The 26,161-nt window shown below is 41.5% G+C and overlaps 4 protein-coding genes across 6 annotated transcripts; all 4 read right to left on the bottom strand.

Annotated features, from left to right (window-relative positions):
• Nucleotides 1-1,864: 1,864 nt before the first annotated feature.
• gpt (glutamic--pyruvic transaminase) lies at nucleotides 1,865-17,207 on the bottom strand. Of its 3 annotated transcripts, none has more exons than XM_072364548.1 (12): nucleotides 17,037-17,207; nucleotides 12,261-12,447; nucleotides 7,254-7,343; nucleotides 6,978-7,086; nucleotides 6,673-6,806; nucleotides 6,049-6,292; nucleotides 5,186-5,265; nucleotides 4,960-5,096; nucleotides 4,650-4,824; nucleotides 4,052-4,207; nucleotides 2,883-2,995; nucleotides 1,865-2,505 (listed from the first exon to the last, which is right to left on the bottom strand). In XM_072364548.1, exons 1-12 carry the CDS (start codon nucleotides 17,069-17,071, stop codon nucleotides 2,415-2,417), a joined length of 1,551 nt encoding a protein of 516 aa, XP_072220649.1. In that variant the 5' UTR covers nucleotides 17,072-17,207; the 3' UTR covers nucleotides 1,865-2,414. The 3 variants fall into 3 exon arrangements, with proteins under 3 accessions (XP_072220649.1, XP_072220648.1, XP_072220647.1); XM_072364547.1 differs by lacking the exon at nucleotides 17,037-17,207 and adding an exon at nucleotides 12,550-12,909; XM_072364546.1 differs by lacking the exon at nucleotides 17,037-17,207 and having other exon boundaries at nucleotides 12,261-12,910.
• fuz (fuzzy planar cell polarity protein) lies at nucleotides 14,868-17,029 on the bottom strand. Its single transcript, XM_072364549.1, has one exon. It carries the CDS (start codon nucleotides 16,744-16,746, stop codon nucleotides 15,463-15,465), a length of 1,284 nt encoding a protein of 427 aa, XP_072220650.1. The 5' UTR covers nucleotides 16,747-17,029; the 3' UTR covers nucleotides 14,868-15,462.
• Nucleotides 17,208-18,467: 1,260 nt separating the features above from the next.
• On the bottom strand, nucleotides 18,468-20,142 carry gng5 (guanine nucleotide binding protein (G protein), gamma 5). The gene is made up of 3 exons (XM_072364338.1): nucleotides 19,963-20,142; nucleotides 18,768-18,910; nucleotides 18,468-18,622 (listed from the first exon to the last, which is right to left on the bottom strand). The coding sequence occupies exons 1-2, from the start codon at nucleotides 20,041-20,043 to the stop codon at nucleotides 18,785-18,787; spliced, it is 207 nt and encodes a 68-aa protein (XP_072220439.1). The 5' UTR covers nucleotides 20,044-20,142; the 3' UTR covers nucleotides 18,468-18,622; nucleotides 18,768-18,784.
• A 102-nt stretch (nucleotides 20,143-20,244) lies between these two features.
• ssx2ipa (synovial sarcoma, X breakpoint 2 interacting protein a) lies at nucleotides 20,245-26,149 on the bottom strand. The gene is made up of 14 exons (XM_072364129.1): nucleotides 25,837-26,149; nucleotides 24,741-24,878; nucleotides 24,375-24,538; nucleotides 23,983-24,189; nucleotides 23,562-23,672; nucleotides 23,350-23,485; nucleotides 23,153-23,228; nucleotides 22,872-23,052; nucleotides 22,346-22,490; nucleotides 22,043-22,179; nucleotides 21,701-21,874; nucleotides 21,471-21,585; nucleotides 21,012-21,165; nucleotides 20,245-20,796 (listed from the first exon to the last, which is right to left on the bottom strand). The coding sequence occupies exons 2-14, from the start codon at nucleotides 24,772-24,774 to the stop codon at nucleotides 20,652-20,654; spliced, it is 1,779 nt and encodes a 592-aa protein (XP_072220230.1). The 5' UTR covers nucleotides 24,775-24,878; nucleotides 25,837-26,149; the 3' UTR covers nucleotides 20,245-20,651.
• Between the last annotated feature and the right edge of the window lie 12 nt (nucleotides 26,150-26,161).

The raw sequence follows: 26,161 nt of genomic DNA, 5'->3' as shown, positions 1-26,161 counted from the left end.
GCCAATTAATTTTGGGTGAAGAGGACTGGAACGAGTGAGTGCGTCAAGCAGCTAGAGTGGATAGTGAAGGGCTCCAGGAAAGACAAAGCTCAGGATAATTAGGATTCAGAAGGCCCTTTGTCAAAGATAATTAAAGCTGACAGCCACTGTGGAGTCGAGAGGAAGAGAGCAGAAAACCCCTTCAAACTACAGGCCTCACTTTTAACACACACTCTACACCATCTTTCACACTCCCTGCCTCACACACGCCCATACACACAAAAACCAGCAGTACAATCCATCATTCCCACTTGCACTGAAAATGCACACAAGGCATTAAAACAGATGACAGATCAACAATTCAGACAATAAAAGCAGTTGTGGTATATGCAGCTGCAGCCAGTTGAGCCAAAAACAAGTCCAACGTAATTAGAGGTGACAGTTTCTGCAGTTCTGTGGAGACAGCTCCCATCTCACCATCTTGACCCCCCTCTTTCGCACTAATATGAAAACTTTAAACACTGCTTAACCAATTACCTGTTTAGTCATAATATGACACGGCCCTTTATTTGTCTCAGATTTCAACATTACCATTACATTGTTATGTAATACCATTATATTGTTAGATTTACAGCAGCACCAATCATACTGCTATACAAGCTGTGGATCCAGCGACAGTTGGAAAGAGGTAGCTTGTGATGAATGACTGAATGACTAATAATCAGAAATGAGCTCTATGGACGCCATAAGCCTTTTTTTGTTTTGCCGGTTGGAAGCAGATGGAAGCAGCAACTGCCTTGAAACGAGGAAATTGGCCACGTTTTTCGACTGACAGATAAAATTAGGAGATTTAAATCTGAATAAAAATCTAAAATATTGCTCTGATAAATTGAGAAGCGTCCGTCCGTGACAGTGTATGCTGTTGTTGCTTCATTATCAGACTATCACATGAACTGACTCGAATGCGCTTCTGGCTGGCCGGTTTGAGTCAATTTTATCCTTTTCAACCATTTGTGTTGTTGGATGGTTTCTTTTCCTCACAGTAGTGCTGAATATCTTTACACTAAACTTAGTTTTCTGCTGCTTAATATTCTTCTTCTCCAATATTAGAAGCAGGAAAGTAGCAATGTTTGTATTACTTATTAGTCAAAATATCACCATAAATCAAAATGTGAGTAAGGCCTTAACCACTTTTGACAGGATTAAGGCCTAACTTGAGCCAGATAGGCCTTAGATTATGGCCTAAAAAGAAAATAAGTATCAATGACACTTGCCTTAAAAAGCAATTGGTTTAACTTCACTGAGAGTAATAATAGTTGTACAAGTACAATTATTTGAGTAGTTCTTGAGTTGCTTTAGTCATAAAACCACTTCTGTGGACGTGACAGTAATGTGGAACTCTCTCAGTTACACAGCAGTATTAATCAAGAATGTGCCAATTGCTTCTGATCTAACAAGCTGAAGCAGCAAAACTCCTGCATGAATCATTAAGCAGGGGCGAGTCTCTTTTCTTAGATTAAAAACTCTAACTGGAAAAGGCAAACATTGAAGAGTCTGACTTATATTTAACCTACAAATGATATTAAACCAGTAACATTCTGGGAGTGAATCATTCTCCCTCTGCCTACATAAGACAAAACAGAGGTGGGAGATGACTGAGATGAGTTTGCGTTTCACTTAAGGATGAAAACTGAGGCTTAGATGAGGTTGACCTATCAAATCATTTATATGTAAGTGAAATCAAATCAAAGTGATGCCTCTGTACATTTTGACAGATGAAACACATACAGTCAACCGTGGGAGGATGTGGCGAAGACAAAGTCCACAAAAAAAAAATAAAAGTCTTATTATAAAGTCTAAAAACTATCCAAACAATGAGACAAAACATGAGCCGTTACATTTATTATACTCCTACAAAATCATATCCTACTGAATCATCATGCAAGCGGAACTTTTTGAGCGTACTCTCCTCGTCAAACACAGTCCCCAGGAATGAAGTATATCAACCAATTATACACATACTCAGTTTATAAGCAGCTTTAGCCTTTTCTTCAGTTGTACCGCCTTTTGTTAGCTTGTCATTAACAGTTAAGCTATCTCACAAGTGCACAGATTAAAACTATATACATTTTTTAAAAAGAAACCCCCCCCCCCCAGATAATAGATGAAGCGCAATTTGTGCAACAGAACTGACGCAGGTCTGACTTATTTCATTTTCAGTTTGGTTTTGTGGTTCGAACAGTGCCTTGAGAGTAAGGTCCGCAAATGTCCAAAGGTGACAGGTGTAGAGGCCAAAGTGCGTCATCACAGAGACCACCAGAGCCGGTGTAGGAAAGGCACTTATCAGTTACAATGAAATTCTGATTGGCTATTACTTTTAGTTGAGATTGGCAACATCCCTCCTATGTGAGTGGAGGGGACACAGAGGTGGAAATTTAAGAATACTGCTGGGTGAATTTCTGGTGGAACTCCTTGACTTTGTTCAGCAGGATCTTCAGTTTGTCCATCGGTGGTAGGATGGTCATTCTGGGCAGGAAAGAGAAGGCGAGAAAATAAACAAATCAATGATTTCAGTCACTCTAAATTCAAACTAGATCAAATAAAAAGGCAGGTACATCATGCATCTTATCCGCCTTTATTCAAAGTTTACATATTCAAATCGAATCGCCTCAAATGTTGTAGCTGCAAGAAATTCTGTTCTTTTTGTAAAGAATGGTCCAATTATTCCTGCGCTTAAGGAGATATTAGAAGAAATGAAGCTCCTTTCTTTAGCACTTTAGGAATTCAACCAGCCCTCATCATGGCTGCCTTTAAGATACTTCTGGGTCATTTAAACTGATGATAAAAATGAAAGACTGACGGACACTTACTACATAAGCCTCAAACAGAAAATGTTTCTGTACCTGAAGTGGAAGGTTCCGTCCCTCTGGCCAAAGCCGCTTCCAGGTACCAGGCAAATTCCAGTCTCCTCCAGCATCTTCATGCAGTAAAACATATCTGGCTGCTGTCCATTTTCCTAATAGTAAAAAGAAGAACTCCTAAATGTTTTCATCAGGACTTGAGCTGCTGGATAATTACAGCTACAATTACTAAGAGCTCCGCATACTGTAAGCATAAAAGGGAAAACTATATCGTGCTTTCAGTGATGCTACCTGAAAATACAAGTTATATATATAAATTATTGGCTTGATTTATACCGAGTGGAAACAGAATCAATTCAAGCAGAATTGGACCAAATGGTAGCTGTAAATGCTTAAGGTAGAAACCAAAGGCCCACTGCTGTGCTTACAATACAAAAAATGACATCACAAATTATTAGCCAGTGCTATAGACTTACACGGCGCCAATTACCTCTCCATCAAAAGCTTTCCTCGAACACTCAATTGGTTTTTCAAGTGTCTCAGCTTCTGAAGTAGTTGGTTATTTTAGAGGAGGACAAGCACAGCACACATCACGGCAGCTCTATTTAAAAGCTGCCGATGATAATCTTCACATAAAGAAGCTCGGCCTTTGTGTGCGAGTGTTGAGAGGGAGTGTGGTTACAACAGTGGGATCGATGTGGCGAGCAGAGTCACTGGGATTGATCAGGTGTCAGTAGGTCAGTTTGACTCTGACCTTATCCTCTGTAAGGCTAATCAGATTCTCAGTGGCTCGGTTCTTCAACGCGCTGTGAAATTCCTACAGAGCAGTCAACTGTAGGACTGAACTGAAACTACAAGCTATTGGAAATCATTTGTTCTCTTTAGCAAACAGTGCGGTGGATGTACAACATTCTGAACTTGCTCAAAGAGCTATTTAGTCCAACACAGCACTTTACTTCCCATGTTTTATATAACAGTACAGTGTGAGAATAACCACTGAGGGCTACTGAGATCAAAGAAAAAAAACACGTGGACCAAAGAATGAATGGTAGATTAAAGTGTGTGTTAGCTGAAAAATACTTGTAAAAATACTTGTAAAACTGCTTTATTGAGCACTGCTATTCATTTGGGTGCTCTTGATCAATGTAATTACCTTGAGAACATAATACAGTGAAACTCATTGGAACACTTAGAGAAGGTTCAGGACTGACCGTGGCCTCTTTGATAGCCTTTTCAGGGATGGTTATGCGAGGAAACGAGTACATAGCACCCTGCACAGGATTGCAGCTGATGCCTTGCACAGTATTGAGGACCTGCTCTGTAAGTTTGGCCTTGTCTGCTAAGGCACTTAATGTGGCTGTGCGTTCCTGCAAGTGGAAGAGAGAACAAAACAAGAAGGTAAACTCAAAGTAAATGCAATTTTATCCACAAAACATTTGTAATGCTGGGATTAACGTCCCCCCCTTTTTTTTTTAGCGCCACCAAGAAGTGAGGCACTGCTCTCTGATTTACTTTGTTATTTTACAGCTTTTTTTTTTTGCTAACATAAAGTGAAAACTGTCAAAAGTCCATTCAACACACGGTACCGCAGTCTCCAGAGTAATACCTAGTATTCTAATGCATTTGTTGGTGTTTGTTTAGAAGAAACCTAAAAAAAAATCCTAATAACACAACATCACATAATCAATAGCATTTTACCCAAACTGTCTTAAACTTAGAAAGCGTAATGATGTCCAGTGGCAGTTGATGTTGAAGATGCAGAGTATTTTTAAATAATAAGGGTCGTAGGATGTACTATAACTAGTTTACTTTGAGAAAGCGCTGATATGAAGGTTCCCCTGGCTGTGGGGGGTTGACCACCAGGTCCATAAGAGCTTGTCCAGGAACAGGAGGACATAAACGGACCGACAACAGCTTTGTCAGCTGGGCTTTCACCTCATCGTCCATGTTTATGATCTCCATGTAGCCTCCACGGAAGCCACATCTGAGAGGAGGGAAGATTTCACTTATTAACCAAAACACAAAAAGAGTTACAGAAAACAAATAACACCTGAAGTAATCAGTATGGGTACTTCTTTATTCATTAGAATACCCTCAGCATGAAAATGAGAGGACTTACTCTCCCATGTAACACTTGGAGGTGGAGTGGAAGGATGCCAGTTCAACTGTTTCTGAGTACTCCGGCCCCATCTCAAACAGAACTTTCTTAAAAGAATGGAACTTGCAACCCTCAGCATACACATTATCCTGGTACACCTGGAAGGAAGGAGGTATGGGACAGGAAGTCAAACACTACAGGCTGAAGAAGACCTAAAGCAGGCATAGTTGATAAAAAAAGACAGTACCTCATCTGCCATGAGGAAGAGACGCTCCTTTGCAGCAAATCGGATTACATCCTCAATACACTCTCTGCTCTGAACCTGACCTGAGAAGAAAGGGAAAGTCTTATAAGGTGGTGGTTAAGGAGAGAGTTATGTTGTTTTGCTGCCATCTGGTGGCCTTTTTCTTTTCTTTTTAAAGAGGCTCGAAGGAGGAGACTAATCCTGTCATCTGTCTCCACTATCACTATCTCGAGTAACTATTACAGAAGAGCAAAATCCTCCCAAAAGATAACATGTGAATGAACAAAACTCACTAGATTTTTCCAGAGCTCTCAAGATGACATTTGAGATATTTAAGTAGGCATCTCAGCTGTTGGTGAGACAGCACAGTTGTCGTACCAGCGTTATAAATAACAAACCTTCTTAAGCCCTGTGAGGACATCTGAGCTACCTTCAAATTGACAAACAATGAGACAATGAGAAAAAAAAAGTGAAGCTTGCAGCTATAATGCACTGAAGAGAAGTTTGGTAAGGCTGTGCGACACCAAAGTAAAAATCTCCTAAAATATTTTACATGAAACAAAAAAAAAGACCCTATTAATAGCGGTAAACCTCTGAAATACTCCTGTCAGCTTCTCTATACTTAGGCTGTGCTGCCAAATTCTACTGCAGATAATGAAGAATTCCCAAAATCCTAACAAAATTTAAAACTTTCTCACTTAGATAAAATGAAAACTAAATTAAACAAACATGTCACACAAACACTGCATACAAAAATAGCAAGATGGACATTTTTAAGCATTATCAAAAGCATTGCACATACATACAATACTGGGACCCTCAGGTCTGTAGGTGGAACAGGTAAAATCAAAAAGGAGAAACATTACCGGTGGGGTTTCCAGGGTTGATGATGCACAGGGCTCGGGGGTTGCAATAAAGTCTGGCCTCATTCACAGCACGCTGCAGCTCAGTCATGTCCAGGCTCCAGCACTTCTCCTCATTAAGGTAATAATTGATCTGCACAGCGCCCAGTTCAGCCAGCGCAGCCGAATACAGGGGATACTGCGGTATGGAGATCATGACACCAGTACGCGTCGCACCTTCGCCACACACCAGCAGCTTCAGCATGGTCTGAGAGGGCAACGGGAAGGGATCAGAATAAAACACAAGACACACAGTATGCCAATTCAACCAAATTACCAGAATGACACAGTAGCTTCATCTGTATCTCACTTCACATGCATACAATGTTAATATTTAGTTCAGGCACATTCTTCAGTTTCTACTTCACAACTTGAGCATACAGTGGGTCCACTTCTCAGCAGATACATCTCTTATGAAGTCTCCGCTCTCCCAGTTCAATGTGCCCCCCCCTTTTTTTTTTAGACAAATTTATGCAACAATGAAAAAAAGTGACCCGAATGTCACATTTTCCTCATTTCTTTTCTGGAAAACAAAAACAATTCAATGTACAACAGAAACAGGAAGTCGGAATGAGAGGGGTGTTGTACCACAATGCCGTCGCTGGCCCCTGTGGTGAGGTAAATGTTGTCTGGATCGCAGGGCACTCCGCCGTCCCGTCGCTCGATGTAACGGCCAACATCCTGACGCACAGAGTCTATGCCTTGACTGGCGCTGTAGGCACCTGACAGATTCATATGGAGACCGTGCATAAAGCTTTTAATACAACAAAGCAATCACTGCAACATACATATATATAATATACAGTAAATGTATGCAAGTGTGATAATCATCGATATGGGTTATATGAAACTTATTATGCGTGAAACTAAAAATCCATCACATTCAAACGCACCCATACTGTTCCCTCCACAAGAATTTAGAATGCTGCAGGCTCTACTTTTAGCATCTTCCGGGAATGTGCTGTCACTCAGCAGTTCAGGGTAGGAGCACAGCGCCAAGACCTTGGAACAAAGAGATGAGTGGGCACAAAGGTGTGATCATTACGTAACACGGTAAAAACCAACTGACAGCAACTTATTTAAGGAGGGGGAATTCAGTTCATATAGACTAGAAAGCGAGAGTTGCTATATTTAGAGGATCTTTTTGGGGGCCGGACACAGAAGCTGACCTGTCGGAAGAAAGTGATTGGCTGCTGGCCCATAGCGTGCGCGTCACCAATGTTGGCCTTTATGACCTCTTCGAAGGGCTTCTTCATTCCCTGCCAAACATAAACACGACGCACAGAAGGTTAGTGAGAAAAGTGAGTGAAAGGTTTAAGCGTTTGTTCGCTTTGTACAGACAAAAAAAAACAAAACAAATAAAAAGGCATCTGTGACAGTTGAAACAGTTGGTGATAGTCTCAATAAAGTTGCCTCGGTTTGCCAGGGATAAAACATTCAGTGCAACCTTGACACTGTGCCTGCACACGAAGGCCCACACTTACATAACTATCCCATGAACACGTATGCAGAGAGACTAAGAGCACTACGGCTGCAGAGTTTACATCAGGTTGTTGCTTCTCTCATAACCATTTCCAGGAGCGAGTAATGAAGCTTGTTTTTTGGAATGGATCAGTGACTTCTCTGCTCCTGGTGAACAACTGGAGAAATGTAACATCTATCCACTCAGTTTACAGTCCTTTAGACGGTCATCCTGTACTGACTAAAAATACCACAAATGTTCTTAACAAAACACAAGTTACATGCCTTCAAAAACACACTGCACAGGAACTTCAGGACATCATGAAACTAAATATTACATCTGCTTTTTGTAAGTGGTTTCCTCTTTTGACTCTTTTTTTCCCTCCTTTGCACACTCAAAGGAACACATGGAGCTTTGTATGAAAAAGCAAACTGATCGCTATGTAGGAAATACACTCATCATGATCCATAAGACCCGAAGGTGACAGATGATTCAATGTTGAGACGCAGTGAAAGTGAGCTTTCTAATCAAATACCATAAGCTATAACATTTAGAAGAGGAAGCGCACAATGTGTCAAGATTATTCGTGGTTAGCATGTAAGATGCTAACTGAGCCCAGCTGCGTCACTGTTTCCCCAACACAAGCACACTCATCAAAAAAAGTGCATTCGTTTACTGACAAATTAAGAAATGATACAATCTGAATCTTTTTTTTAAAAATGTTTTAAATACACACATATATCTATAGATATATATAATAAGTTATTATTTATACCCTTGCTTGAATTATCTGGTATCAATTCAATGACTTTTGCTGTGGATGTGTGAAGAAAAACTTAATTGGTATAAAACAAAAAAGAAGAAGGAAATAGAAAAGAAATAAACTCTCTATTAGCAGCATTTGTGATCAGCAAATATGGGGAATGTGGTTTCAGCACGAGCAAACCACCTTATCACAAGGTTAACCCCTTTGACATATTAACACAAAAACACATGTTAAACCCGGACCTTTAACCTCCCTGCTGCAAACATGCAGGAAGTCCAGAAGCAGTGAGATGTCTAATTCATTAACAGGGCTCACAGTATTCCTAGCATTATGTAAGTATTAATTTTATAACCTCCAGGCTAATTATATAATTGCTCGGAAAGATAATCTCTGGAGAGGCAGGGACCACTGACACCACAGAAACACAGGGACACACACACCAATCACACCAGATGTTGGACACAGCATGACTCTGCAGAAAAGCCAACAGTGCAACCTCATAAACTCTGACGCCAAGCAACTATCCAAACATCCTATTTGTTTGATTTGTTCCATCCAGCTCAGACTTTAGGGGCCTTGAGTCTCTGGCTCTCATTGGTTACATGTGAGAGGCGTCTCTCAAGCCGAGCCAATAATGGGATACAACGTGAAAAACTCCCCTTTGTGAAAGCTGCCTCCCATTCATGGTGGTAATCTTTTGGAAAAAAGCTGACCTCCGCTCCTCTGAACTGACTTGAAAGGCCTGTGACGTATTTTGCCCTCCACTGCCCGTTCAAAACCAAAAATAATAACAGCCGTGCTAAACAGTTTTATTTGACCGGCTGAACTAAAATGATGTTTGATTAGGGACACACAAGGGCAAAAACTCGCGTAATATGAAATTTTAGCTTGAACTTTAACTTCTTTATTCAGATTTCTTTGGTTTGATCAGCTAGGCTAAACTAAACTAATCACAACTTCTACAGTGGAAAACATTTTAGATGTCTGTACACTGCCTTTCAATCTAGTAGAAAATGTGTGAAAAAAATCTGACAAAAGAAATAGCTTTGTGTCTGTCACCATGGCAACTCTCTCAAAAGGGCTCCATTCACTATCAAGTAGTGGCTCATTAAGACAAAACAAAGACCGCAGAGTAATAATCCACACGCAAAGCCTTTATCAGTGAACTTGTTGACTGGCACCAAATGCTGGCTAAAATTTGTCCTGTTCCTAGCTTCCCTGTACAACTAATACTTTGTATAAAAAATACATGAACAAAGTAATACTTGTTCCAGCTCAACTCTGAAAAGACTAAATGTGTAGGAAACAGGAGTAGGGATCACTGTGCCTTCCTGTGTGTGTGTTTAAGTCTCAGACAAAAGAGAGAAAACCACCGCGACCCGTTTCCCAAAGTAATCCAAAACCAACAAAAATACAGTTTGATCAAGTAGAAGGGAGTGCCACCCAAATACAGAACAATTAAGTTTTTTGGTGCCCGGTTCAGGGCTTCTGAAAAGTGTTAAATGAGCAGAGGACATCATCTGGAGCATTGAGAGAACAAAAACTACTACACCTCCCCTGTGCCAGATTGAAATATAATGAAACGTACATGTTCAGGTGTTTCCACTGAAAATACACCCACTTCTCAGCATCTTTCCCGGAATTTTACCAGCTGGGTCCGACCCTAACCCAGTGTCTTCTGCTTTTTGAGCATCTAAATCTAAATCAATTCCGACCTGCTCAAACTCTTGTGCATCTGTGAAGATATAAAGTGGAAAGAAAACTGAATATATCCCACTAATACAGTGGGAGAGCAGCGTGTGTGAGGACAAACAAGCATAGCTTCTTAGGGGCCAGTAAACCATCTGGTTAAAAGGTTAGCACTATCATTACTGCGCCTGGTGGTTCACGCCGCTGAACCTGTTCACGTACTCATCCATTCCTGAGCAAAGCACTCAGGAGAGGACACTTTTCACACCAGACTGCATTCAGTACACCCACAGCTGCCACATTACCATAAACAGAGCGAGCTGAAGAGATTGAGCTGTGCTTTGAAGAAAAAAACAAGGGAAATCTACTCATTTCTTTACTTGGAAGGATTTCTGAATTGAATTCCAATATATTTATGAATAAAAACGGCAAAAGCTTTATTCAATTAATTCAGAAAAGTCTTTACCCTCAATAGAACCTTTACATGTAAAGACAATAGTCCCTGTTTTAAAATCACGGGGATGTCAGACAGTGAAACACAGACAGAAGCAGGCGAGATGAACAGGCAGGTTTAGACTCCAGTTTTTTCCAGGAGCCATTGTGGTTTAGTAACAAGAGGGGGGCATAAATTACAAAAGAACATCGAGGGTGGATTAAATTCAAGTTAGAAATTAACAGTGACAAATGGAGAAAAACAAATGTGACGGTATCAAACGTTATAAACTAGATCACTTTGTTCCACCTTGTCTCAGATGATCAACTTCAGGAATAAATAACTAACTGATGGACTTTGATAAGTAGGTGTCTAACTAACGTGCAGCCTAACAACACAAATGTTTTGCCCTTTTGGGATAATGATTAGATAAAAAAATGGAAAAATTATGATTCAAAGACTGATAAATTCTGTGCTGATACTGACACAATGTTAGGTTGAAGTATTTCTCATTTATGTTTTCCTTCAATTCCATTTAAAACATTCAGATATAAGACAGACTCACTATGGCAGAAAACAAATCCTTATCTGGAGAACCAAAACAACTGATCTACATCACCCTCTTTCTTTGTTTCTCTTAAATTAACCCCAATTAACACTTTATTCGCTATAAGATTCAAGTAAGTGTAAGCCTATAATTGACTTTGAACATTGGTACACTACAGACTCTGGTAGAAACTAAATTTTACATGCACACATTAACTTGAGATGAAACCCCACTTAGTGTTTCTAGAGGATACAGGTGGTATTCACATCAGAAGGGCCCCAATACCAGTGTTGGTAATAACGGCGTTAGAGTATAATGGCGCTACTAACAGCACTATTTTTTTCAGTATTGAGTAATCTAATTAATTACTTTTCCCATCGTTGCAACGCCGTTTCTGAGAACGTCAAGTGGCGCGTTACTACAATTTGGTTGAATGAAGCGCAAAGTGACAGGTTTTGGCCACACATTAGCTGCCTGGAGAGAGCAGTGGTGGGGATGATGACACCGTTGCAAATGCGACGATGATTGGCTGGGTGGGCAGATCACGCGCTGCTCGCGCTGTCTCACTGTGCGCTCTGACTGCCAAACACAACAAGACAGCGACAATGGCGGCGAGCCAGGGAAATTCAAAGGTAGCGTCCTCAAACTCGAAGTACGAGAATACTTCTCGCCCATTTTAATTAAAGGCAATAATGTTTATGTAACGTGCATGCTACGCCCAGGAAAAAAAACCACCTCGTCCACGTCTGCCTCAAGCAACTGGAATCTTATGACACACCTACATCAACACATGCTAACACGGAACTTGTTGCTGCAGCTGCTAACCCAACCTCAAGCCCAAATGTTCTGTTTATTGTGCAGTAGGTCTAAAATACAGTCAGAGATTTGCAATGCTTAATGGCCAGATTTTCCTTTGTTTCGTTTTACCCAAGTTTACACGTGTTTCTCAATTTTGCACTTGAATTCCGTTTTCGATATTTATTTATTTTTAAATTTCTATGCATGCCATATGACAGGCTGCAATCTATTGAGTTCAAATAAATACCAAATGTTCTAAAATACTGTATATAGTGTTTTCAATCAGTTAATATAAGCATCTTTGACGTTAAAGATGTTATAGAACATGAACAATAACTTCACAGTTACTTTGCTGAGTAACTAATTACTCTTACAATGAGGTAACTGAGTTACTAACTGAATTGCTTTTTGGGAGAAGTAATTTGTGACTGTTACTAATTACTTTTTTAAAGTAAGATGACCAACACTGCCTAATACAAACCTCATTAAGCTCTCTCTCCAGCTCCACTGCTCGCTGCACGATGGGGCCCCGCACAGCGTACTCCACCTTCTTCACCGTGGGGTTCATGTTGTCGATGGTCAACACTTTGGGCCGGGACATCATCCCATTTTCGGACATTTTCTCCTTCGGAAGTCCACGCCGCGTCGCACTCAGACTCGATAAAGCTCTGCCGGGAGAGGAGGAGGACAGAAGGGGAGAGATCAGTGAGCGGAGCCTGGGAGCACCGCCGGGACGAACGGCTCCACCGCTACCCGCCAACAGCACGTACCGTCCGGAGCTCAACAGTCGAACACTTGTGGTTGAGAGCAGCGGCATCCGTGTGGCGGACATATTCCTCTTTCAACAAGTGGTTCAACTTTAAATGGTTCTTTGGCGCACAGCGACCTGCACCACGCCGGTTACCTCACACTACAGGAGTGAAATCAAAGTTGCGAAATTGGAGCCTCGGCGCTCTCGAAATGATTAAGCGCTCAGACCTTTGAACGGTGCAAATTGGACTTCGACTAAACTGTGAAAAACAAAATTTAAAAACAAAACAAAAAGGCGGCTCTTTGGGACCTAGCAACATTCACGCACATTAACGAAAAGTGTCTACTGTCCAATTTTTAGGGTACATACATTGGAAAACTGCAGCTACTGACTTTCTCCCTCCCTCTTTGTGCGCCTTTATAACCACCGTTATCCCACCCCTCTATGCTCGGTTATCCAACGCACCGCGACGCTGTCAATCAGAGCCGCTTCTCCGGTTACTGAGCCCCGACAGCTTAGTGTCGTGGTTCCGGGAGTGCGGGCAGCGAACCGAATTGAACTTTTTACTCTTAATCGCGCTCTCCTGTCCCCCCAGAAAAGCTCAACGCATTTAGAGGAGACTTTGAAAACTATTCGATAAACTTCGCAATTCTGAATGCACTTCCTGCACGGAGCTGAGTCTTAAGCTTCAGCTTCCACAAATGACATTAAAAAAAGTCCACGCGCACACACACACACACCTTGATTAGGGAAAACAACAGTTCACTCTTCTTATCTGGAGAGTAACACAGAGACTTTCTGTTAATCAGTGGCGTTTCTGACAGGTTCAAATGCCCCTTATTTTACAGGTTAAACTGGGGTGTGAATGGATGCATTCAGGAAACGTCATTGAAATGCATGAGAGGAAAGTTTTTTCAATTCTCCACATCAGTTATGAACTATGCAAAACAGCAATTAGAATGGCAAAAAGTACTCACACAATGTGCGTGTCACTTGTCATACAAATATGTGTTATATAGTACAGTTTCAGTAGTTATAATAGAGCAAAAAGTGCACATCACTGCTTTAGAAACCTGGAATAGAAAGGGAAACAGTGAATCTTACATTCGCTTCTACTCTTTATGTAATAACAGACAGCTTGAATCCAAGATATGTCGTGTTTTTTGACCCGTCAGCTACATTTAATTTGTTAGTATATATTCATTTCAGGCCTGCAACACATTCCGCAAGAAGTTGGAACTTGGGTCATTTATGTTATTTCTTGTCACGAGACATGAAGAAAAGAAGTTATTTCAGACGTGACGTGAACACATGACTGCAGTTGTAATCTGGTAAAAAAAAAAAAAGAAATGTTGAACTTGAATGTTTGGAGGGGAATTGCCTGTGTCTTCCTCTGCAGTTCATTGCGCAATTAAACAATTCAAGCAATAATTTCAATTTGTGAAGGGCAAGAACTCAGGCCTGAGTTGGACACTTGTGATTTGGGATTTCCTGAACTGCATCAAACACTGTCAAATGATCTTATAAAAAGCTGATAAAACCACATGGACTGTACAAAAAAAGTCACTCTATGTTTGTTGTGCAGAGGCAGTGTTGACTTCTCTGGGCTCTGAAGTGACTGGGATGGACCATCACACAAAGGGAACGTGTATTGTACTCAGATCAATGGATGTTGCAGATATATTTTGGAAGAGACAGACGTTATGTGCTCTGAACAAAAGACAGGAATTGATATCCAGAGTCTTATAAGAAACAGGTCCCAATGCCAGGCTGAGGCAGCATGAGGTTGCGTCGCTGCTGTGATGGCAGCAAAGTTCATCCCAGGGATGTCTGTGCAATTGTCAACAAGACAATATAAAACCCCCATTCTGCACACATTACACATCTACAGCAGATGAGGAAGAGGGTTCTGTTCTGGGCTGACCTGCCTGCAGTCCTCACCTGTCCCCAGTTGGGAATTTTGAAAGGAAAAACACAAAGTAAAGCTCATCCTGTCGCGCTCTCTAAGAACAGGACAACATTACAACTGAAAGACTCGATCGCTTGGCGTCCTCGGTGCCAGCACACAGTTAACAAAGTAGTAAAAGCTTCACCGTCCCAACTTTTCTGGGAAGCTGTCGCAGGCCTGGATGTGCACTAACAAATAAAAGAAATTAAGGAGAAAAAAAGAAAGTTTGAAATATCTTTAGTCCATATAGTTTGCAATGAATTGTTTTCCCCTCTCTATTTTCCATACATCTGATTTTGGGTTGTGTATTAACAGCTAATATATGACAATACTATAGAGACAACAAATCAAAGGTGAAAACTGATTTTTTTCTTCTTCTTTTTTTTTTTTAATAGGAAAACATTTTGACTTGGACGTCAGAGATATATATCTAACTTTGCATTACATCACTTGAAAATATTGCTTGTGTTTCACATGCTCAAAGTGTTCCGCTCCTTCCTCGTAGTAATGTAGTAATGTATGTTTCATACCGAACCAGATATTTTCAACAGGTGATGCAGCCAGACTATATCTAAAATTAATGAAGAAAACGTCTCCGTTTTTCAAACCAAAGGATTCAAAGTGCCAAAAAACAACCAACTCGTTCAAACCAGAGTGGCATTCTCACATTGTTCTGTGACACAGTTAAGTTCAGCTACTGCAGTCTAAGAGTCTTAAAAGCTTTCATTTTTGGAAGGAAAAAAAATGGCAGCCTGGAAGCCAGTGGAGCTCGACACAACTCCGCAACAGTTACTCAGTGCATCTCTTAAAAGGAAAACAAATATCAAAGTGCTCTGGTACAATATTTTCACTTTTTTCATATTCGTGACTGTCGGAGCTGGAGTTTAGTAACCATCCTCAAGCTTTATGAGACCGGGTGATCTTTGTTCTTACAAAAGAAAATGCAAAGGTGGATGAGATGCTTTAACTTATTCCACATTTGAATTAAAACCCTGTGGCTGCAACTATATCAGAGAGAGTCTGAGTGGCTACTGTACGCAGCGCAAAGGTGGGCACAGATGGTAATACGAGCAGAAAGAGCTGATGCTGTGGTGTCTGAAGTCCATAACTTTTGCACTCTTCTGTGACCAGATAGCACTGTTGAGGCTGGTGGGAGAATCCGATGAGAAAGTCTTCAGTGTTGCCTCTCTCAGCACTTTCCTCTGGTGAGACACATGATGTCTCCTCCTTGGTGAAGTAGCGTGATATGGTGAAGATATAGAAGAGTTTCAGTAGTTCCCAGCAGCGGGCCTTGGAGAGTAAAGGGTCGCTGAGTGGATGATAAGTGGAAGTGGGCACACAAGAGACTGAGCGTCGAGTTTCGCGGTTAATGAGAAGAAGCGCCAGCACATCAGGCCGCAGGGATACAGATCTTGGTAAGCAGCGCTCTCCAACAGCTAGACAATCTCTTAGGGCCTCCACCAGGGGCGACCAGAAGCAACTCACCAGCTGAGCCTGGGCTCTGTGCAGAGAAGGTGTCGGACCGCACAGCACACACACATCTGCTCCAGGCAGCAGCTGGAAGCGGAGCAGGCGGTGGGCCACAGTGGGGCTGCCCTGAGGAAGGAACACTGGGTAATCACAGGAAACTGATCCAGATAGGGAACGTAACAAGGCAGAAAGGAGGACAACTTCTTGCGGTGCCAGGCGCCACCACTTCTCAGTCGCTGCAGCTATCCGCCCATGGACAATGAGGCATCCAAATTCACTGTCAGCAGCCTGAGCAAATCTATCCAGAGTCTCTTGAAGAATCGCGGGGTTTGGAGGCAGCAGTGAATCAGCACAGTGCGTTAGGTTTCCCAGGAAACCCTCTTGCCTCTCTCCCAGCAGCTGATCAATGAGCCTGAAGCAGGACCTCAAGTCCCTCTTCAACCTTTCAACATTCCTGATATTCACCAGCTCATCCTGCCCCAAAACAAGCACCATGCAGTTCCACACGTTCTCCAGAAGACGTTGTAAGTGGATGTCATCCTCTTTGCCGTTGCATCCTCCACTCACAGCGATGAGCATCACACTGTCCTGGAAAACTCTCCACACCACTTTCCCTCCACCTTCGGTCTCACTGCAGGACAACACGACTCCCTGCCCTCCTCCGAACATGTGAACACCATTCAGGGAACCGATGATAGAAAAGGGCAGCTGTTTGGAGGCCCCCCTTGTGAAAAGAGGAACCCCGCTGCTGGCCGTTAGGCAGAGAAGCTGGGTTGAGCCATCCTGGAGCATCATCATGGTTAGCTGCGATTAACCCCTTAATTACCAACTTAACAAACACCTGTTTAAACTGGCAGATTATCGAGCCGGTTGTGTAACGACAATCAATGAGGCAAGCGATCCCAGCGTTACATCAGCGATAGACAGCAGTTAGCGTCATATGAAAAAGCTGAACTGGGAACAATCAACGAGACAAGATATCAGTCCACAAAACTACCGAAATAAGCATCACACATGCCGTCTCTTCACTAACTACTAGCTTTACTAGCTAGCTTTATTCATCATGCTAGGTTAACAAAAGGGGTTACCGTCGTTTCCACAGTAACGATGTCCCATGATTCATTCTTCACAACGGTTAGGGCGGATTCATTCGGCTGGTCGAGCCGCAGTTACAAGTTACCAGTTCCGCTACAACCGCCGAGGAAGCTGGACAGGTAGGCAGACCTGGGTTCAGCCCCCGGAGCTCGTGTTTCACAACATGGATTTGATGGTCACTTACGCACATCTCGCGAGAGTCGAACTCCTAACTTCGCGGGCTTGCGAGCACACGCATATCCGAAGGGGTGCTTCAGAATTGCAACACAATGGGGGAATTCATTCAATGTCATCACTTTAACATGCATTAACATGCAACTAAAATCTGTCATATCAAAGAAGACTCTGTTAAAACAATTTATGATACATTCAACTCTCACAGTTCGCATTACCTCACAACATCAAAGAACCGGTCCTCCAGTTATGTATTTTCATTTTGCGCAGGCGCGTTAGGGGAGAGGACGCCTCATTTTTTCAGGGGGTAGAATCGGACCCATCCATTTCTGCCAGTCCAGAAACTAACGTAAAAAGAGAAACCACAGATAAAAACCTCTGATTTGACATTAATTGTCATAATCATTTTACCATGTGGGGGAAAGACGGATATCAGGGCTGCTTTAGCTCATCCCATCTAAATACTTTATTTTGTTATGTTTTTTTTCCCACTAACAGAGTGAGTCAAGATATTGAACAACTTTTTTTTTTGTTCCGTCTTCTTACTTTACATGTCTGCTATAGCGACCAAAATAGTCAGTATCATTGAAGGTATATGAAATTATGAAACTGGTTTTAAATTGTCCTACCGAGGCTAAAAGGTCTGTAAAAAACTGAAAATCCTTTGGAGGATGTGAGCAGTGTTTTTTTCATATAGGAAAACGTCCTCCTTTGATAATAATGACCAATACATTTTCCAGAATCCAGTGCCACTGCACCTGCATTTATTACAGACAACTTTAAGGAAAATGATTGAGCTACAAACCCAAAAATGGTCTTTTGTCCATTCTCTCTTCTTCCAAATGTGTGTTCCCATAAAAAAATTAGAACATGCACACAAAAAAAATAGCTGATCACTTATTAAGGGATATACCTATTGTACCCAAACACAGAAATGATGGAGCGCCAAGTCTTTTCACTCAAATATTTGTCATTGTGATGATCTTCATACCATCTGGGTCCATCATCTCCTGCCCACTGCGCCACAAGCAGTTCTGTTAATATGAAATGCTCTCCCACAGTTTGCTGAGCAGTTTAACGAGAGAAGAGAAATGAGCAAAACCTTTAAGTAGTAAAGAATGTTTTTATTCATTAAATACAAAAACAGTCCAGAACGGTGATGAATAAAACAGAATGATAGAAAAAAAAAAAAGGCACAATAATTTACTTAAAAATCACAACTGTGCCATGAAAAAAATAAAACTGTCCCATTTATTTTACTGTAGCTGAAAATAGATTTTTATTTATTTTTTTCCTTGACATGACTCCAATGTGTTCAACCCTTGAGAGATTCCTTGGCAGTTCAATGGCTTGGCATGAGAAGCAGTGCTGAGGTCTACATTCCCTGTAGCTTCTATGTGAAGGCCTGCGGAACAAACAGATAAAATCACAGGTAAAGGTGGGTATATTAGATCAGGCCTTTTATTTCAAGTCAATTCATTACTGCAATGATGGTTCATGCTGATGTGTGGGATGACAGTGTGTTAAGGTGTCACGTGTTACTGACTTACAAATAAACACGGTGGTTTCACAAGAAGGAGCAGACCTTCTGCGGCCTGAAGGGGTTGGTGCTGGAGGACACACCAGTGAGCAGGGGGTCCTGCAAGGCGTTCTGCGTGCAAAACTGTTGCAGGTCTGCAGCGGCCTGGGAAACCTGAAGAGGAAAATCAAACTTGAATGCAATTACTGAAACTGAAGAACTAAAGGGGTTCTCCACCCGTTTTTTTTTTTTTTTTTTAGCTAATGAAAGCTTTACCATCTGTTGCTCTGGGAGGGTGGCAGTTTTCAATTTCCAGTGTGAATCGAGCTTAGGTAGCACCCCTAAATTAGGTGTATGGGGGGGTGCTACCTAAGCTCGGCTCACACTGGAAATTGAAAACTACCCTAACTGCCCAGATGGAAAAATGCAGAAAAACTTGAATAGATAGCTTCAGATAAATAAGAACAATGCCGCAACAAAATCATATATCCGGTGCTTCATCTGCAGGCTGTTGTGAGGAATACAGCTGAACCTATATTTTTAATATTCAAAAAAATATTCTGTGATGGGCCATTCCCAAGACTCAATTAACCTCGAGCACATCCAAATAAGCAAAGTGACCAATTTATTACGAACGCCTGTAAAAGTTTAATGCACTTGAACGCAACAGGTGTCTTAAATTCTACGCTTATGAAAGTCCTCCACTTGTAGCTTTTATTGATATATATATATTTTTTTTTTTTAAAAGGAGGTGAAAACACACCACCGTCTTAGTGGGTGATGGTGGTGTATTGGAATGCATCTTGAAAATATTCCTAATAAATCGTCTACTCCGATACCCTGACGGGATGCACCATTTAAAATTATGTTATGAATTATTAGAAACGTCAAGGCGTCGGTAACGTACAATTGGTACGTACAATTTTCAAATATCCTAATAACATTTTAGTCCCCCCCCCCCAAATCAGGTTTAGCACCCGAATCAAATCAGCGTTGGCGTCAACTTTTGCTGGCACCAGCCATTTAGAAATGTCAACTTATTAGACGTTGTTTTCTAACGTTACGTGATTACCACAAACAAGTCAAATTTCAATCCTCCCTGCGCTTTCCAAACAACTATCACGCTGCTAGCCTCCGCCTCCAGCTAGCCGAGTTAGCGGATTCATGATATCGGTCGAGATTTTTCTTCGTCATTTGCCAAGAAAACAATTTAAACAACTCTTCACCTTCACTCGGTTTATGCTCGCCTCGAAACGGAGTTGCTGCACCACTTTCTTCATGGCTACGAGGTTGGAGGAGCCGGACATTCTTCACGGTTTTTTTGTGTAAAAGAGGCAGAGCGATGGGTGCGACTCTCGGGAGGATGCTGCTGAAACAAAAGCAAAGATGATGACATCCGGATTCCGGTGTGTTCACTTTATCGCTGCCACCTTTGACAGACACCAGGGGGCGCCAAAGACAAAGAAAGAATAAAAATTTATTTATTTATTTATTTTTTTTTAAAAAGACGCTTTATTGTGCTTGTGCCTTCACAACTGCAGAACAGATAATTATTCTTATATCAATATATACATTTAAAACCTATTATTTACATTTCGAGAATATGTAAACAATGCAAGTTCAAATTTAACGAACACATACAAAGTGAATCTCTCATTACAATATGTCCAAATTAGTGCTTGGTGTATGAATTATAGCTTAAAAACTGAATTATCCACGCTGATTGGTTTGTGATGAAAAGAACAACGGAAAACTCATTAAAGTGCTTGCTTGTGTGATCAGCTTTAGTGAATGATGTGCACGTTCATGGGAAAACAAAGTGTTCATCAATACTGATGGAGCTATCCATGGAGTCCACCAGAAGGAGGAAAAAAGGTTGGGGGGGGAATCCCATAAAATAGGCACTGGAGGTTCTTCAAGTAAGGCTGTTCTCATCTTCACCCAATGAGAATATACTCCAGTCGCCAATGCGAACTCTGCTTTTCGATGTGACTTGAGTATCTCCATCTTTCACGGTGCTAGACTCTTGCCAGCGTCCTCGATTTGAATGTCTGGAGGAACTGAAGATGAGATTAACGATTATTGTGCCACACACCACAACCACTTTAACAGCAATTCAACTGTCATTCATAAACAGCTGATGGATACTGTATTTATGCTACTTATTACTTAAAAGCAATCAATGGTCATTCGGATTTATTTATTCATATTTTCTTAAATTGTGCACTAGCTTGTGGCAATTCTAGTAAAATGTCATGTAGAAGCAGAGTAATACCAGCTGTCTGGAATCAGGCGGAGTGTCCTGTAGAGTTCAGTTGTGGATGGCATAGCAGCACTTTGTAAAGTTTTGGGAGTGGAGAATGTGTTGTACGTTGAGGATTTGGCCACCTGAGCTTTTACAGAAGACATCCTGACTTCTGGCTCACTTCCTGCAATGCATGAGATCATAAAAAATAATAAATAAATAAATAAAAAAATGGTGGAAAAACCTAAATTAGTGACAACAGTTGTTAAGTTATGTCTAAGGTGTTCACCTACAAAGACAGATGAAAGATGACATCTGAATGATTAGGTTCTCTGGTGTCCTACTTGAGTTCTTAACACATTTTAAGCAAGGTAAATTCATTTTTGTTTCCAATCATCTCCATGCAGCATGTTCAAAAAGAATGTAACTATGTTCTGGTTAAGGCCCACACTGTGAACCATGTCATTTTTTGTCATTGTGCCGACTTACTAATTGATAAGGCACTCTGACCATCTGATGAGGAACATCTGCGATCTGTAAAGGGAGTCACATTTAAAAAGTGATTCTTGAGCCAGGCAGCACGGTCCTCCTCAAAGGCCATTTTCTGTGGAATAATTAAATCAAAATAAAAAAAATCAACCAAAGCGCACTCACAACTATATGTGTTGGAAAAAACAACAACAAAAAAAACGCAGTAGCACATCAGAAGAGTAGAGTACCTCCCGCCCCAGTCGAATAGCAGCCTCTGTGAAGTTCTTCCTCTCCCTCTCAAAGTTTTTCTTCTGCTCCTCAAAGAGCCTCCATTCCTCTTTGAGGCGCTCCTTCTCCTCCAGTGTGTAGCAGTCATTAAGAAGAGCGGCTGTCTCGTCATCAAATGATGTGTTGAGTTGTTGCTGAATAACCAAAACAGTTGTCCTTTCAAACCAAATGATTCATTTTCTAGAAATACGTTTCAATAATGCTTAAAACACTCATTTGATTTTTCTCAAGTGCTTGTTCATCACTTAATATGCATTCATGAAGAGGAGCCACATGCTAGTATAAAACTCTGCCAGGCTTACCTGGAGGAGGAGTTGCTGTGCGTGAATAAACTCTTTGCATTGCTGGACTTCATGTCTCATCCTCTCCATTTCATCCTCATAGGTTTCCAAGGGTATCACCTCTTTGTTGGACTCGACCTGATTCTGCACTTGAGAGGCTAAGCAAACAAAATCTATGTTAATGGTAACAGATACAAGTTATTCCCTAAAAAGGAACATTGCCAACATCACTTTACACTCAGTTGTTTGTGAAAAAGCTTCTTTACATCAATATAAAATGGTGCCAAAAAGAAATTTCAGGGTACGTGATGGTGATGTTTGCACCTTGGCTATCCAATTTCTCCACGTGATTTCTCAGTTTCCTCCACTGCTGCCGGATGCTGTTGGTGAGCTGCTCCCTGGCATGCTCACAAGACTGGTCCAGAGTTTCTCTGCTGGTTTCCCCAGTCTTCTCCTCATCTGAGTCACCCTGTAGCAAAATAGTAGAAACAAACAATTTGTGCATATAATCTCATTTAATGTAAAAAAAATAAAAAATGCCAGTCCAACGTTTTGCTTCTCGATCAAAACGAATAAAAAGGTGTGTCAGAACATTTGACAGCAACTGTACATGAAAATGCTCTGGGGAGATTTTCCACTAAGGGGCCAATAACCCATCAACCGCATCAGTGAGCGTTGGTCTCTTATATTTTCAGTGTGGGCGTGCTGTTGCCATTGTCTAACTCAGTCGTTGACTTATTTCAGCAGATTTAACTTTAACTTTTTGGTGTATAGGAGCCCTAATGAGTTACCAAAAAGGAAGAGCTGAATTTACCAGGTCCCCTTGTGTGTTTTTGTGGGATTTAAATACCTGCTCCTGGCTGTCATCAGCAGTAGCTCCTCTGTGGGAGGACTTGCATGGACTCAGGATATGCATCATTTCCTTCTTCATCTGCTGGAGGACTTTCTTAAGCTCCACATTCTCCAGCATGAGGGCCCTCTGACTCGCCTCATAGTCACTGAGCAAGGACTTGTACATATTGCCCTCATGACTTCAGATAGCAGCATATAAAATGCATATTTGTAATTATTATTATCACACACTTCAAATGCTATAGTTGACAAGATGTGACAAAGTGGCTTTCATAATACCAGGCTGTTGATTTTGCAGTCTTCCACTGGCTCCTTTTTCCATCTGATCGTCCCAAACTATTCAAAACATCGATAGCTATTTGGGAAAAATGTGGAGCTAGATATTAATTGTTTTGAACTGAAAGAACGTTCAAATCCACACAACACAGAATTTGGACCAATACATAGAAGGTTTTGTCAAAGAACCACTGATTTACCTAGTTTTTTATCCTTTCGTTCAACCAGCAGCTGGCTGAGCCGTTCCTTCAGCTTTGCAGCTTCCCTCTCTTTTCTCTTGGCATCATGACTGTATTGAGAGGCACGGCTGGCAATGATATTCTGGAGCTTCTGAACCTGCCAGAGATTCATCATGAAAGTTCGTCTTTATAAAGACCATTACTGCTGCTTGTACCATAAAGGGAAGCTCTACCTCATCTTTTTCTGTTTTTAAGCAGCTCTGCAAAGTCTTCATTTTGAGTTGAAGCTGCCTCTCCGTCTCGTGTAGACCAGACTTCTCCCTTATGGACAGTTCCAACTGGTCCTAAATGGAAACAAACAACAAAGCAATTAGTTCAGGCTACAAGAGCAGATTCCCAAGCTATTGGCTCCCATCAACCAAAAACTAGCTTGCGCCATTTGAGGATTGAAAAAGACAGACAGCAAATCTTTATATCTGGACTAGTTTTCCACTTTTAATTCTATTTCAAGACTCTTCAGTGAACAAATGTACCTTTACTCCAGGTCATCAGTGCATAAATATAAACCTGAATAAGTACACAGCTGAATCCAAAAGGAGATGAAAGAAACCATCTCATCTAACAATTAAGTTCCTCCTATCGAGGCATACATGCCTTGAGTCTGGAATTGCTCATCTGCATATGCTCCAAGGTACTGGATTTCTTCAACTGTTCTTTCTCCAGCTCCTCTAAATTGCACATATCCCGTCTGTGAATCCGCAGCAATTCATACATGGCATTCAGAGTTGGCACTGAGTTCAGGCTGGCTCCCCCTGGTGAGCTGGCCTCGATACATGTAGGGAGGCCTAGTGAGGCAAGCTCCTGTGAAAGAAAATGGACTTCATTGTCCTAATGTTGTCTTATCTCCAAAGAGGAAAAAATGTTTACATTGCCAATGTAGAAGGGCACACCTGTCAAAATTTACTGCCACTTCTTACATGAGAGCCTTACGCACATGATTGCATTTTATTACAATACCACATGATTTAAATTGGGCATTTTCATACCTGATTGATGTATGAAATGCACTGAGGAATATTATCTTCAGTGCAAAAGGCACTTAGCACACTGTAGGAGCTTTTGGACAAGGGCAAAGAGTACACTGACACAAGGTTGTTCTGTCTCGAGGGGGACATCATTGCATGTGATATGCTGGAGATCTCATAGTTTTCTGAAAATGGAACAGAGTGAAATTTTGGTAACCGTTGGCACACTGCATCTATTGTTCTTTCTCCTTCTCCGAGGCTCAAATGAGGCTGCTGCTCTAAATGAGAGCATAAATGTGGGCCACCTCAGGCAGACTCTAAAAAAGGCGCAGTTTATGGATCTTGCTAATCACTTGAGCACATGCAGCCTCGTTAGAGGAAAATTACCCATAGACGTCTCAGTCGTCCACCGCTCCCCCATATCACCAAAACCACTGGACACAGAGATGCAGGGTCATGAGCTATGACCAGGGAGTTGGATTAGCAATCAGGCGGTGGACCAGAAGATCCCACTGGAACAAAGCCCTGCAACGGAGCATCAAACAGTGAGGCAGAACAGAAACGGATAATCTGGGCTGATACTTCACCCACAGAGGATTAACTGTCAGATGTGTGCCAGCGGAGGTTAGACTGGGATTTATGAGTGCTCTCCTATTGGCCACTGGAATTGAAATTGCAGGGCAGTAAGATGATCTCATCCTCATGTGAAAGGATTTGCAAAGAAAAAAAAGGAGAGAGAGAGCTATTACTGATTTACTGTATCTGGGAGTGCTTATGTGTTTGAACCTTGCGCCTTCAGGACAACATTATAGTATTACTTGGCTCTGGTGAAACTGGATGAACCAGACACCAAACTACAGGAGCCACTCCCACTATGTTGCAGTTGAACTTGTGCTCTGGGACCCTCCAGCATATTGTGTGAACTAAGAAGAGCAAAACATCTTACACTGATGTCCATGAATGCAACTATAAATCCTGGTCAGTCGCAATTGGTTTTCGGTGTCATGCTGTATCATAAAGTGTAGCTCAGTCTCCCGAGCGTTCTTATCAAGGAAACCAGAAAACACACCCAACTTTATCTTGGTTTACACCGACTGAGGCGGAGATCAAGTCAAATATACCTCTGTGTAACTCGGTGTGTGTTCCGCATAACGTGAAGCTGAATTCGAGTTACCAAGAGGACTTACTTACGTTCGAACACTTCCCGTAACGGTCGCAATATTCAACGTCTGTAACATTGGCTGAATTCAGTTAGCTTGTTTGCTAAACTTTAATTGTAGAACAACATAAGCATGAAGTGACGCAACTTCATACCTCAGCTGGCCAAGTGCATGTGGTTTGTAGACTGAATTTATATTATCTAAGCTACTTACAAAAACGCAAAAACACTACTAACTGACCTGCTATGTTTACCTTTACGACGTTAGTATGCTAACCTGGATGAAAGCTATGCTAAGTTAACACACACCATAAACATACTCACTATAGGGTGCGAAATGGGTCATTAAACCCGACTTTCCAAGTTCGATGGTGATGGTAAAATTAACAAGTCCCTCCTTCATCGAGAACACCTGCAACTTTCCAACTGGGTTCTGTCGTCATCTTGTCAGCAGCAACAATATCTACCAAAAACAACACCTAAACGCAGCCATGCGGGGATAATACCCACAGGTTTACACACAGCCTCACTCAGCCTGCTGCAGCACTTTTTTTGAAGCCTATTCCTTTGGTGTTGTCCAACCAAACTGCGTTGCTATTGGAGGAATCTTTGCTGAGCAACCAGTATGTGAGCCCTTGATTGGATGTGA

This window comes from Leuresthes tenuis, unplaced genomic scaffold (genome assembly GCF_036924035.1).
Source record: "Leuresthes tenuis unplaced genomic scaffold, fLeuTen1.0.hap1 SCAF_14, whole genome shotgun sequence".
NCBI classification, from domain to species: Eukaryota; Metazoa; Chordata; class Actinopteri; order Atheriniformes; family Atherinopsidae; genus Leuresthes; species Leuresthes tenuis.
The sequence above is the reverse complement of the archived record's forward strand: the minus strand, read 5'-3'. Positions and strand labels throughout refer to the sequence as shown.

Excerpts from the sequence above, each read along its gene's own strand:
- gng5 (XM_072364338.1), bottom strand. The coding sequence starts at position 20,043 with ATGTCCGGCTCCTCCAACCTCGTAGCCATGAAGAAAGTGGTGCAGCAA. Across the intron at positions 18,911-19,962 it reads CGAGCATAAACCGAGTGAAG|GTTTCCCAGGCCGCTGCAGA; the intron begins GTGAAGAGTTGT and ends TTTCCTCTTCAG.
- gpt (XM_072364546.1), bottom strand. The coding sequence starts at position 12,611 with ATGTCCGCCACACGGATGCCGCTGCTCTCAACCACAAGTGTTCGACTG. Across the intron at positions 7,087-7,253 it reads CAATCACTTTCTTCCGACAG|GTCTTGGCGCTGTGCTCCTA; the intron begins GTCAGCTTCTGT and ends CTTTGTTCCAAG. Across the intron at positions 6,807-6,977 it reads TTGTGGAGGGAACAGTATGG|GTGCCTACAGCGCCAGTCAA; the intron begins GTGCGTTTGAAT and ends TGAATCTGTCAG.
- fuz (XM_072364549.1), bottom strand. The coding sequence starts at position 16,746 with ATGATGATGCTCCAGGATGGCTCAACCCAGCTTCTCTGCCTAACGGCC.
- ssx2ipa (XM_072364129.1), bottom strand. The coding sequence starts at position 24,774 with ATGGGGGAGCGGTGGACGACTGAGACGTCTATGG. Across the intron at positions 23,673-23,982 it reads TGAGCAATTCCAGACTCAAG|GACCAGTTGGAACTGTCCAT; the intron begins GCATGTATGCCT and ends GTTTCCATTTAG. Across the intron at positions 21,586-21,700 it reads CTATTCGACTGGGGCGGGAG|AAAATGGCCTTTGAGGAGGA; the intron begins GTACTCTACTCT and ends ATTATTCCACAG.